The sequence below is a fragment of the Juglans regia genome, chromosome 2, assembly GCF_001411555.2.
Source record: "Juglans regia cultivar Chandler chromosome 2, Walnut 2.0, whole genome shotgun sequence".
Classification (NCBI taxonomy): domain Eukaryota; kingdom Viridiplantae; phylum Streptophyta; class Magnoliopsida; order Fagales; family Juglandaceae; genus Juglans; species Juglans regia.
Window position 1 is genome coordinate 37,521,114 of NC_049902.1, and position 12,918 is coordinate 37,534,031.

General features: G+C 36.1%; 1 protein-coding gene across 1 annotated transcript; it reads left to right on the top strand.

Moving 5' to 3' along the window:
• Nucleotides 1–4,794: 4,794 nt before the first annotated feature.
• Nucleotides 4,795–7,453, top strand: LOC108985855 (probable amino acid permease 7). The gene is made up of 7 exons (XM_018958302.2): nt 4,795–5,034; nt 5,125–5,358; nt 5,473–5,566; nt 5,850–6,064; nt 6,307–6,440; nt 6,538–6,765; nt 6,981–7,453. The coding sequence occupies exons 1-7, from the start codon at nt 4,965–4,967 to the stop codon at nt 7,380–7,382; spliced, it is 1,377 nt and encodes a 458-aa protein (XP_018813847.1). The 5' UTR covers nt 4,795–4,964; the 3' UTR covers nt 7,383–7,453.
• Nucleotides 7,454–12,918: the final 5,465 nt, after the last annotated feature.

The window sequence follows — 12,918 nt, forward strand, 5'->3', positions numbered from 1 at the left end:
GGTCCATTGACCCCACGACCATCCAAACCTCATTCCTTGATCACTTTAGATCCATCTACGCCACCTCCAATCTAACCTTATCTGACAACTCGGACCTCCTTTTCTCCCACAAAAGTCAATCCAATAGATAACTCATTCCTCACAGCGATTCCGTACCAAGATGAAATTAGAAAAGTCATACAAAACACCCCATCTTCAAAAGCCCTGGGCCAGATGGATACACTGGCCTATTCTACAAATTCTATTAGGAAGTTGTTTAAAATGAGATGACAGAAGCAATTAGACACTTTTTCCAAAAGGACCACCTCCTTAAAGAGATGAACCATACCCACACAGTACTATCAGTCAATTTCGACCAATAAGTCTTGCCAATGTATGCTATAAAATTATATAAAAAATCTTGGCAAATAGACTCAAGGTCATTCTTCCATCAATCATCTCCCCTTTCCAATTAGCATTTGTCCTTGGTCGATTAATTCAAGAGAACACCATCATAACCCAAGAACTCATTTCTCACATGAAAAGAAAAGAAAAGGCAAAAAAAGATTAATGACCATCAAAATAGATATTGAAAAGGCCTTTGATACTATGGAATGGCCCTTCCTCATCTTCATCTTAAAAAGTCTAGGCTTTTGTCAAATATGGATCCAATGGGATCTCTGAATGCATCTCCACTGTTTCATACTCCATCCTAACGAATGGAATGTCCCATGACTTTTTCAAACCATCAACAGGTTTAAGAAAGGGAGACCCAATTTCCTCCTTGTTTATTCTAGGAAGTGAAGTCTTATCAAGATTGATAGCCCGGGAGGCTCACTTGAAAACCTTAGAAGGGATAAAGACTGAAAAAATTGGCCCTTCAATAACTCACATTCTCTTTGTTGATGACCTGTTAATTTTCAGCAAGGCAATGCCCTTCAATATATCGGACAATGCACAATGTTTCTCCAAATCGCCGCGCACGCACGAAGCAGGACGAGCGGGAAACGAAATGAATTTGGGTCTCCGCTTTTCCGCTTCGCTTCGCTTCGTTTCGTTTTTTTTTTTTTTTAACGACTGACGTGGCATGACGCCACGTCAGCCGACTGCACGCCGTCTGCGTAAGACGACTGTGCATAGCAGTATTGATAGTTTTATTTTGAACACCTTAAATTTGATTAAATCTATTTTATAAAATGGAATTTCTGCTAGTACTTATATTAAGTAAATATCGATTAAATTGAGAAGTGATGATATTTTAGAGTCAAGAGAATTTTAGACATTTAGGAAAAAATGTTATTTTAGCATTTCAAGTTTAAGTATCGAAATACGTGTACGATAAAAAATTTATGGAATCTACATGATTATTTTATAGGTGACGATTACTATTTGCTCGATACTGTTGTAAAAAAATTTAAAAAAAGCTAAGAAGTTCAAGTAAGCGGAATTCCTACGCTAGACTTTGCATCAAAGAAATGAACTGAGGTCAATTTTAAAAAATATGCATATTTTGTTACGAAAATAAATTTGAAACAACTTCAATTATTCATTTGGCATTACTCATGAAATTCTGTATAAAAATAAAGTATTTTCTAGTATGATTGGTGTAAACATGAGCTATTTTGATATTTTGTTTCTAAACTGTGCAAAAGAGGGCGAATATAAAAATTTGTACATAAATTATGTTTTTGTGATTTGATTATGTTCTATTATGAAAATGTTTTGTATCCTGATATGATATAATGTGATTTTTGAGACCTATGGCAAGATATTCTGTTTCTGTTCCGTTCTGACCTTATCACGGGTGTAAAACTGTGGCCTCAATTCGGGTTGGTACCAACTTATTTGTTTTTGGTGCACCCACTTTGGAAACAAAGTAGTTTTATGTGTAGTCTTTTCTATATTCACACTCGGGACTCCGAGAATAATAAGGAGAAAATTCACATTCTATTTCTACTCGGTTGACCGCTGAGGTTTGCACAACCCTACCACGGGGGTTAAATATGGAATTTTGTTATGATTTAATGTTTCAGTTATGCTGTACCAAATGAATTTGGAATAAGAATATTTTTGAACATTCACTTTGATATTTTTGATAACATGTTTTGATTTTGCATTTTGAAAATAAAAAATATATATATTTTGTTATGCATTCTGAACTCTATAAATGTTCATGTTTACATACTAGTATATATTCTCTGCTTACTGAGTTGTTGATAACTCACCCCTTATCTCTACAATATTTTCCGATGTTTGATTGTTTCAACTAAGGATCAAGAATCAGAAGCATGTATAAGGCTACGTGAGCATAGTAGTTTTGTTTTACTCAGTTGACTGGGCATTTTGGAAGGTTGATATTTCTTTTGAGATTTTGTGATGTTTAGAATAATTATATCGGAGCAGTTGATTTGGAACATAGAGTCCTACGCATCATTGAGAGTTTGAAGCCTCTGATTGTATGGTTGAAATATGATTTTTAAGTGAAAAGAAGTAATTATCTGACTCATGCGGGACTGGGCGTTATACCCAAAGGAAAATCTGTCAGTAACGTAACATAATAAAAAACATACTCAACACACCTGCAAGGAAATTACAGGATAAAGAAGTCCCACTACTACATCCATCAAATATGAAGATCTTCCAGACTTCAGAGATGAGATGATAAAATGGAATATCTACAAAGAGTAGAAAAAATCAAGTCATGAGTAAAAATATTTCGTTGAAAGAAGATTTAGTTTTTTTTTACAAGGAAGATTTAGCTAATAATTAAAGGAGGTTCACTGGAAACTAATCTAGAAATTGGTACCGTTTCCATCCATTTGACATCATCTTTTGAATCTCCATTCAAACGTCTATTTTGATGCCTCTCATCTGCTGGGGTCTCCAAATTGTCAGACTGACTGGTATTCTGAATATTCACTACCAGTTCAGATGCTCTGTCTATTAGAAACCGAACCCAACTTCCTTCTTTAAGCCGTAATTAACATACAAACACAAAAAAGTTTGCCTAGAAAATTGGTGAGACCTATGAGGAATGCTTACTTGGGCAGATGAATGGCACATGTTACCAAGCAGCTCCCCTAAAACTTTGGGGACCGATCAAATATGGTTTTACCTTTTCATGAGTCGATGGATCGAAACTACGTGTTCCTCAACAACCTTGTTTTTCTTTTAATCAGGTTTTAATTCTTCTTTTGTAAAGCTTTTTTTTTTTTTCCCCTTAATTGAAGGAGGACAGAATCTCCGGATCTTTATTGGAAAAACCCTCACTTTTGGCGGAAAATACCATGATTACAATCAAATAACCAACCAAAGAACTTTTAAAACCAACCAGCACCATTTTATAGACAACCAAAAACAATTCTGTGCAGGATCAAGCAAAACCGTGTAAAACTTCTACCACTCCCCTTCAACCCAAAATCATCTAACCTTCCGTAGCTGTGCTAAACACAAGCTCTTTACGTAGAACTATAATGGAACATTAATGTTTCTTTACTCTGTTTCAAGGCTCGAAAAATTGAAATGGGTATGAAATTGAGCAAACACCTATCTATTGAATCAACTAAATTCAATAAGAGCGTGATATTAATCCAAAAAGATTCTACAAGAATTAATTTCACATATCAAGTTTCCTATGTTTGTTGTCTTTTAATTCTTCTATTATTACTGGAAACAATGATGACATAATTGAATACATGTTCAGTTCTCTTATATTTTCATACAAGAAAGAAAACAAACACTTACCTTTAAAACATAATCCAAAAAAGATAAAATTTTTGAATCAGTCGATCGAACTGAATTTTGTGGCTTGGATAAAAAATGCACCAAAGTTGGGTTTGATTAATTACCAATCCAAGTTGAAGTATATGAATTGAACCGTTTTGTAGAGCTATAATAGTGACTAGAAATAAGACAAACTTCCTTCCTACGAGAAAAAAGTACCTTTTGCAGGTCATTCACCAGAAAAAGAAAATGAAATTAGGGGCAATATTTATGCAATCAAGTCAAATGTTAGGTGCTGACAAGAGTATATTGCCAAGAGTATACTTGCAAAAGCCTGCTAACTCTAATATTACAGATCTAACCTCCCGGACCAATATATATATATATATATATATATATATATATAAATCTGGTGCTGACAAGAGTATATTTACAAAAGCCTTCGTTAGAAGAGTATACTCACAAGAGTATACTGACACGAGTATATATATATTAGAGTTAGAAGGCTTTTGCAAATATACTCTTGTCAGTATACTCTTGTCAGCACCATATATATATAAATATATATATATATATATATATATATATATATATATATATTACCAGACCAATGACATTCGCACACAGGAACAATTTAAAGCTTCTGTTAGAGTGAAGAAGAAGTTGCATTTCCCATTTTACTACTGTGCCTGCAGTGTGGGTAGTTGTCACTTAGTTCAACTGACGGAACACTCTTATGTTAATGAAGCCTTCGTTAAATGCCAGTCATGGTAGCCATATAATATAATGAAGGCCACGGCTATAAATGGATTAGAGGGAGATGTACAGAAACATCAAACTTTAGCTGTCACAAGCATGGTATTTAATTTTAATAGCATGGATGTATTGTTGAAGATTAAACTTGATTTATTGCAAAAGGCCACAATTTATTAAGTTGTTCATTTACGAGATATGTGAAAACTGGAAAGTTTATTTTCATTGTATCTAGGTGTGTACCGTCTAGTGAATCTGAAAGGCCATAAATGTCATTAATTTAATTTCCAGAATTTTCTTTTGGTTTTATATATTGATGTACTGAAACACTATTGAATGAATTGAGAAAAACAGAGTACCGACGTGTGAGTGCTTCTTTCCTCTTCTATTGTTTTGTCTCTATCTTCCAACATGTATGTGAGGCACAGTTTTTCGTGTCTTAGGCCTTTTGTATTGGGTATACAGTTAGCAGAATTCAGGGCCTTGTTTTGAGTTGAAAATAAACAAACATGGATGTCCAACAATCTTGCCCCGTAGCCAATGATTCCTGGGATGATGATGGGCGTCCAAAAAGAACCGGTAAAAAACCTTTTACAGTACTATCCACTAGTTCTTTTAATTCAGTTCCGATTCAGTATTGAAATCAGTGCCTGTCGGGAACTAAACCAGGAACCTTGTGGAGTTGCATCGCTCATATCATTACTGCTGTTATCGGCGCTGGAGTTCTGTCTTTGGCATGGAGTACTTCACAGTTGGGATGGATAGCAGGGCCAGTTTCTTTGCTTTGTTTTGCGATTGTCACCTATATTTCAGCCTTCCTCCTTGCCGATTGTTACAGGTCTCCCGACCCCATAACCGGAACTCGAAACTACTCATATATGGACGCTGTTAGAGTGAATCTTGGTAGTATACACGTCAACTCCTTTTCTTCTGTCAGAAGTTTTATATGATCTTCAATTTAAGTATATCCTTTAGTATGTTTTATGTGCTCTCTGATTTGATCTAGTGGAAGTTCAGGAAGAACACATACGTGGTTTTGTGGTTTGCTTCAATACTTGAGCTTGTATGGGACTGATGTTGCTTATGTAATTACTACAGCAACCAGTATGAGGTACTATAGACAGACTGCGATTAGAGGATAGTAGAATTTTGTGTATTTGCTTTTTGCCTCTGCGCATCTTCATCTATCTTTTGGAAATGCACCAGAAAGTTATATTATATTATATTATATTATACAGTTATTTTTTTTTCTTCCTCCCCTCCACAAGTTATGCTTGCTATCTTATCTACTCCTCCATCTTCTCTCCCTTTCTACTTGACTCAAGTTGGCAAAGCTCATTCATTGTATTTCTCGTACCTTTTTTTTCTCAGTTTTTGTTGCTATATTAATGCAGAGCGATTCAGAAATCAAACTGTTATCACAAAGAAGGGCATCAGGCTGCATGTGCATATGGGGATCATTTCTATATGCTGCTCTTTGGGCTTATTCAGATCGTCATGTCGCAGATTCCAGATTTCCACAACATGAAATGGCTCTCCGTCGTTGCTGCAATCATGTCCTTTTCCTACTCTTTCATTGGATTTGCACTTGGGTTAGCAAAAGTAATAGGTATATACATCTTTGAATTCGCCTGCTTTTTTTTTCTCCCATTTTGCAGACCTCCAACTTTACAACAAACACAAACCCTTTCTTTCACTTACAGCCCTATACAATTGAAAGAAAAGAATTCGAGTTTCACATCATATGGCAGCCAAACGGAGGGTCATAGAAATGTTTGGTTGATACAGTAGGAAAGCCAGTTGGCCTTGGCCATTTAAGGGTTAAAACTGATCTTGTGATTGCAATTGCAGAAAATGGCAAGATTATGGGGAGCATTACCGGAGTCCCAGCTGCTAATGTTGCAGACAAATTATGGTTAGCCTTCCAAGCACTCGGGGACGTTGCTTTCGCCTATCCGTACTCGATTATTGTAATTGAGATACAGGTATATGGATTACAATCTTTAGACAAACAAGTTTATATATTTAAGAAGAAAAATAAATAAATAAATATGTAAAGAGGATATTTTTGAAACGTATTAGGATACTTTGAAGTCCCCTCCTCCAGAAAATCAGATCATGAAGAAGGCCTCGATGACTGCCATCTTTGTCACAACCTTCTTCTACCTCTGCTGTGGCTGCTTTGGATATGCTGCCTTCGGGAATGACACGCCAGGAAACCTATTGACAGGATTTGGTTTCTATGAACCTTATTGGCTTATTGATTTTGCTAATGCTTGCATTGTCCTCCATTTGGTAGGAGGATATCAGGTATTCTCTACTTGTATGGAAGTTCCTTATGTTAAATTTCTTACCGACCTTGATCTGTTTCTGCTCTTTATACTTTCACTTTCAAAAGGTAATAATATGCCTAATGGAACGAGCATTTATTTTTTCCAAAATAAGAAATTTCTGGAACAATAGTGAAATCCGATGCATTCGTGATTGAATCTATTTATTCATTTATCACCTGTTTTCTCTCACAGATTTTTTGTCAGCCAGTATTTGCATTTGTTGAAAGATGGTTGAAGAAGAAATATCCGAACAGTAGCTTTGTAAATAATTTCTACACCTTCAAACTCCCTTTGTTGCCGGGTTTTCAGTGGAATCTTCTCAGGCTATGTTTCCGAACTGCATATGTTATCTCAACCACTGTACTTGCAATGCTCTTCCCTTACTTCAACCAGGTGTTGGGACTATTAGGGGCCCTGAACTTCTGGCCTTTGGCCATATATTTCCCTGTGGAAATGTACTTCGTACAAAAGAAAATAGGGGCTTGGACTAGGAAATGGATTGCACTTAAGATATTTAGCTTTGTTTGTTTTCTTGCGACTGTCGTGTGTTTTATCGGGTCGCTTGAAGGACTGATAAGCGCCAAATTGAGCTGAGGGATTCATGTTCTTCACAATTTAGCACTTGGGAGAAAGAAAGTTTGAAATGCATGCTACAAATTACAATACCTCTACAGTCTACAACCTTCTCTTCGCAAATGATCTTATCGTTTTCAATTCTCAATTTTGAATATTAACTTCAATCTAGAAGCTTTACCAATCATCTTCTATCTTAAAGGTCTACCTGTTGTGTTTTTGTTACTATAAGTGTAACTTGCTTCTTGGGAAGATCTAAAGAACCTCCCAAGTCTAGCATATATACGCGTTTTTGGTTAGAATAAATTATATGGATGGGTTCATGGGAAGACTGAAAAGACTAAATAAAAAAATAATAATACTTGTCAATCATCTTCTATCAGCAATTTCAAAAAGTATTGATAAATCTTTCATGAAATTCTGGTGGAGTTTTAGTCACACAATTTTACACCCAAATCATAGAAGACTATATGTCAACTTAAGTCAGCAAGAGGATTAGGCCTGAGAATGACCTCTCTTTTTAACAAAACTCTTTAGTGCAAGTTAGGTTGGCAATTGCTCAATGATAGTCAGGCAAACTAGAAACATGTTCTGATGAATAAATATATGAGGAATTCATTGTTCCTTAATGTAACACCAAAATCTTTTGATTCATGGTTTTGGAAAGGTCTTCTTAGACAAAGAGATTTCCTCAAGGAGAGTGTCTGTTTCCAAATCAACAATAGTACAAATAATAGAGTTTGGATAGATCACTGGATCCCCACCTAGTCTTCCTTCCAACCCTTACCAAAGTCAGATTCCATTCAAAAAGATTTGTCTTTAACTGTTGCTAAACTAACCATAGAAGAACCCACAAGATGGAATACCCTCCTAGAAGCACTCTTTCATCGAGACTCTGTAAAAGAGATAACAAAAATACCTTTAACTCAGACCCAATTTCACAATAGGGTAGACAAGCTCATCTGACTACATCATTCTTCTAAAAAATTCTCTGTGAAGTCAATCTACGCAGCCTTTACCAGAGAATCAGGAAATCACTCATTGTCTATTCAATCAAATCTAATTTGGAAAACGTTCTAGAAATTAAAGATCCAAGATAGACTCAAGCTCTTTGGTTGGAAAAATCTCAACAAAATCATACCCACCAAATCAGTGTTGAAGAATTTTCTTCCTCTCACTGAAGAACAAGTGAATTGTCTAATCTGCAATATGGAGAAAGAAACCCAAGAGCATTTGTTTCTGAATTGCACATACACAAGAATTATGTGGAGACAATCTCCATAGCCTTTGAATATTTCCTGTTTCACAAACTTTAATACTAGGAACTCATTTTATCTCATAATGGAAGTCTCAGTATTCCTAGTAAAGAAGAGAACCTTTTCCAGTTGTTTGCCATCATTGCAATGGATAGCATTTGGTTTATGAAGAATAAAATAGCCCATGAATCGTATAGGCCTACCATTGAAAGCTTTGTGTCTGGGACCCTAAAGACCTATAGAGAAAATAAATATGCTTAGGGCAATAAACAAATGATTGAGCCATATAATGGAAGAGTAATTGCTAGGGACCATTATATTCTATCTTTCGATGTGGCTGTTAGAAATACAAGCAACACAACATCAGCAATTTGTAGAACAAGTGATTGGTCTCTCTAATCTTTGTTAAAACTAAGTTCATTCAAAGCCAAAATCCCAATCAAGGTGAAGCCACTACAATGCTTATAGGAATCGAGAAGGCAATTGAGCATCATATCAAGAAAATCACAATCATAGGAGATTCACCAGTAGCAATAAAAGCAATTGAAGATCTAGACGACTGCCCAGATTGGTCCATTGAACCAATTGCCAAAGATGCAAGTACTCTGTTGCAATCCTTTGAAAGCTGAAAAATTATAAAAATACATCGAGACTATAATCACTGCGAGGATTACATTGCGCAATGGGCAGTCTCTAGTAACATCTAAGGAAGCATCCCACATATCTATATTCCCCCTTGCTTACTAGACTTTCATAGTGGTAAAGACTTTCATAGTGGTAAAGACCCACCCAATTCCGTAATATTCTAGACTCTTAAGTGTATTTTGTAAACCTCTTTATTATTACTATATGTGAGATGCTTGTAAAAAAAAAAAAAAAAATCATCTTCTATCAGCTATCTAAACTTGGGCAAACACCTTTTTTCCTTAAGTTGAATTTGGATAGTGAGTTAAGATGAGATAAGTTGAAATGAAAATTGAAAACTGAATAAAAGATTGTTAGAATATCATTTTTTAATATTATTATTGTTTTGAGATTTAAAAATGTTGAATTATTTATTTTATTGTGAAAATTTAAAAAAATTGTAATAATTAGATAAGATGAATTGAGAGGATTTGTTCAACCAAACCGGGCCTTAAGGTTTGCATTGATTAGATCATTATCCCCTCGGGTGTAATAATAAACCCCAACATATGGGTGCTGGCTTTTCTGCTCAGAGTTATTGGAATATTACAACTTTACTGTATATACGTAAAATAAAAAAGTAAAAGTAACTTTAGATCACGTAGTCTTAGGGCTAACATCAGGGTACACCACCCCGATGGAATCTTCCTGGCGGAGACACTTTTGACTGTTATAAATAGGCTAGGTTTTTCTTTCCATGTTCATATTCCCCCTAGTGGTAAATGGGGAGGCATGTTATTTATGTGGAAGCAAGAACTGGATGTAGAAATTGAAAATATTTATGATAATATTATTACTCCTTTGATGTACTCAGATCTCGTTCATCACCTTTGCTCCTTAGTTTTGTTCATTGTCATGAAATACAAGAGAAAACATGACTTCTGGAAACTGCTCTCAACAATCACCGACTCTTTACCGGACCCTTAGTTAGGAATAGGTGATTTCAACAGCATTATCAACCAATCAGAGAACAGAGGGGGTTGTCCCTTTGCCTGCTCTTCAAAACCAACTGGTCTAACTTCTTTCATGGACCATCATGGCCTAGTAGACTTAGGAGCATCTGGCCATCTATCATATGGTCTAATAGAAGAAATGGAATTATTAACATCCGAGAAAGGCTAGACAGAGGCATTGCTAATAATGATTGGAGGATCCTTTTTCCTATGCCCAACTGACAAACCTCCCAACGACATCTTCAGACACTCCCCCGTCATCCTGTCAACCTTGGATTTAAAAAAAAAAAAAAAAAATCTTCAAATTTAAAGAATTTTGAACAAGAGAACCCTCTAGTGTTGAAGTGGTCAAAAGATCATGGTCCAAACATGTTTTAGACTCCCCCCTTTCATTCTATGCAAAAAATTAAGAGCCACAAAAAGTAACCTAAAAAATTGGAGCAGACATTGTTTTGGTAATATCCAATCTGGCATAAAAAATCTGAGTGAGTCCCTAACAAAAATCCAATCCTCTACCTCAGGAAATTTTGATAGACACTTGGAACAACAGCTTCAAGAAAGCCTCAATGAACTCTTAAAGAGAGAAGAAGAACTCTGGAAACAAAAATCTAGACTAACCTGGCTTACCACCCTGATCTAAACACAAAATTCTTTCACTCGTCCACAACGATCAAAATGAGGAGTAATGCCATTGATAGTCTTAAAATTGAACAAGGGATATGGTCCACCGACCCCACCACCATCCAAACCTCATTCCTTGATCACTTTAGATCCATCTACACAACCTCCAATCTAACCCTACCGGACAACTTGGACCTCTTTTCCCCCCAAAAGTCAGTCCAATAGATAACTCATTCCTCACAACGATTCCAGACCAAGATGAAATCAGAAAAGCCATACAAAACACCTCATCTTCAAAAGTCCCTGAGCTAGATGGATTCATTGGCCTATTCTACAAATTCTACTAGGAAGTTGTTCAAAATGACATGACAGAAGTAATTACACACTTTTTTCCAAAAGGGCCACCTCCTTAAAGAGATAAACCACACCCACATAGTGCTATCAATCAATTTCGACCAATAAGTCTTGTCAATGTATGCTATAAAATTATATAAAAAAATCTTGGCAAATAGACTCAAGGTCATTCTTCCATCAATCATCTCCCATTTCCAATCAGCCATTGTCCCTAGTCGATTAATTCAAGAGAACATCATCATAGCCCAAGAACTCATTTCTCACATGAAAAGGAAAAAAAAAGGCAAAAAAGGATTAATGACCATCAAAATAGACATTGAAAAGGCCTTTGATACTATGGAATTGCCCTTCCTCATCTACATCTTAAAAAGTCTAGGCTTCTATCAAATCTTGATCCAATGGATCTCTGAATGCATCTCCACTGTTTCATACTCCATCCTAATCAATGAAATGCCCCATGACTTTTTCAAACCATCAAGAGGTTTAAGAAAGGGAGACTCAATTTCCTCCTCCTTGTTCATTCTAAGAAGTGAAGTCTTATCAAGATTGATCACCAGGGAGGCTCAAGTGAAAACCTTAGAAGGGATAAAGATTAAAACAAATGGCCATTCAATAACTCACCTTCTGACCTGTTAATTTTCAGCAAGGCAACCCCTCAATCGGCTCAATCCATCCTAACATGCCTCAGCACCTACTCTGAATGGTTAGGTAAAAAAATCCACAACAAATCTACCAATGGCAATTCCAATCCAAATCTGATCTCTTCCATAACTTCCATTCTCCCATTCAAGAAAACCAACTCCTACATTAAGCACCTGAGCCATCCTCTCACCATAGGCAGATCAAAGAGAGAAACCTTTTCGAAAATCTTTGAAAAAATTCAAAATAAATTAAGTGGGTGGAGATCAAGACTTCTTTCTAAGGCTGGTTGTACCACCTTAAGAAAATTCATTATTTAACCCAGATAGTGTCAGTGTAATCCAGAAAATTCATCTTCCTCAAGCAAGCACACCAAATATGCCAGACCAACCCATCTACACTAACCAACACTGGTAAATTCTCGGTCCAATTTGCCTATGAGTACATCAGGTCTCACAGTAGTACCTAAATTTCTCAAAACCCTCATCTCACCAAATCTAACTGGAAAAATATCTGGAAAATAAAAATCCAGGACAGATTAAAAATGTTTCTTTGGAAAGTGGTCTCGAATATTCTCCCAACAAAGTCCAGATTCAAATTTCCCTTAACCCTCTCCAACAATGACTCCCTATGCCCTTTATGCCATACTGAAGAGGAAACAATAAAACATCTCTTCCTCAGATGTGCCCACTCAAAATCTTATGGAGACTCTCACCCTGGCCACTAAACATCTCTCCCTTTGCTAGCTTGCCTTTCCGTGAGTGGACCAAAATAATCTTGGATCCCAAACTCCTAAACTTCCATAGAGATGAGACACATAACTTCCAACTATTTGCTATAATAGCAATGGACTCTCTATGGTTCCTTCAAAACCAGGTCATTCATAATCACCCATGTCAAACACCCACAATGTTCTCAAACTCAGTGAAATTTCTTTTCAATGAACATCAACTGATGTGGACTACAAAAAACAACCCACCACCCACAATTCCAGAGTGGACACTCCCTCCAGAAGGTCATTCCTCTCTATCTTATGATGTAGCTGTCAGA

Bases quoted from the DNA above. Each gene is read 5' to 3' on its own strand.
- LOC108985855 (XM_018958302.2), top strand. From the start codon at position 4,965: ATGGATGTCCAACAATCTTGCCCCGTAGCCAATGATTCCTGGGATGAT. The intron at 5,359-5,472 runs GTAGTATACACG...GTGGAAGTTCAG, and splicing joins CGCTGTTAGAGTGAATCTTG to GAAGAACACATACGTGGTTT. The intron at 5,567-5,849 runs GTACTATAGACA...ATATTAATGCAG, and splicing joins ACTACAGCAACCAGTATGAG to AGCGATTCAGAAATCAAACT.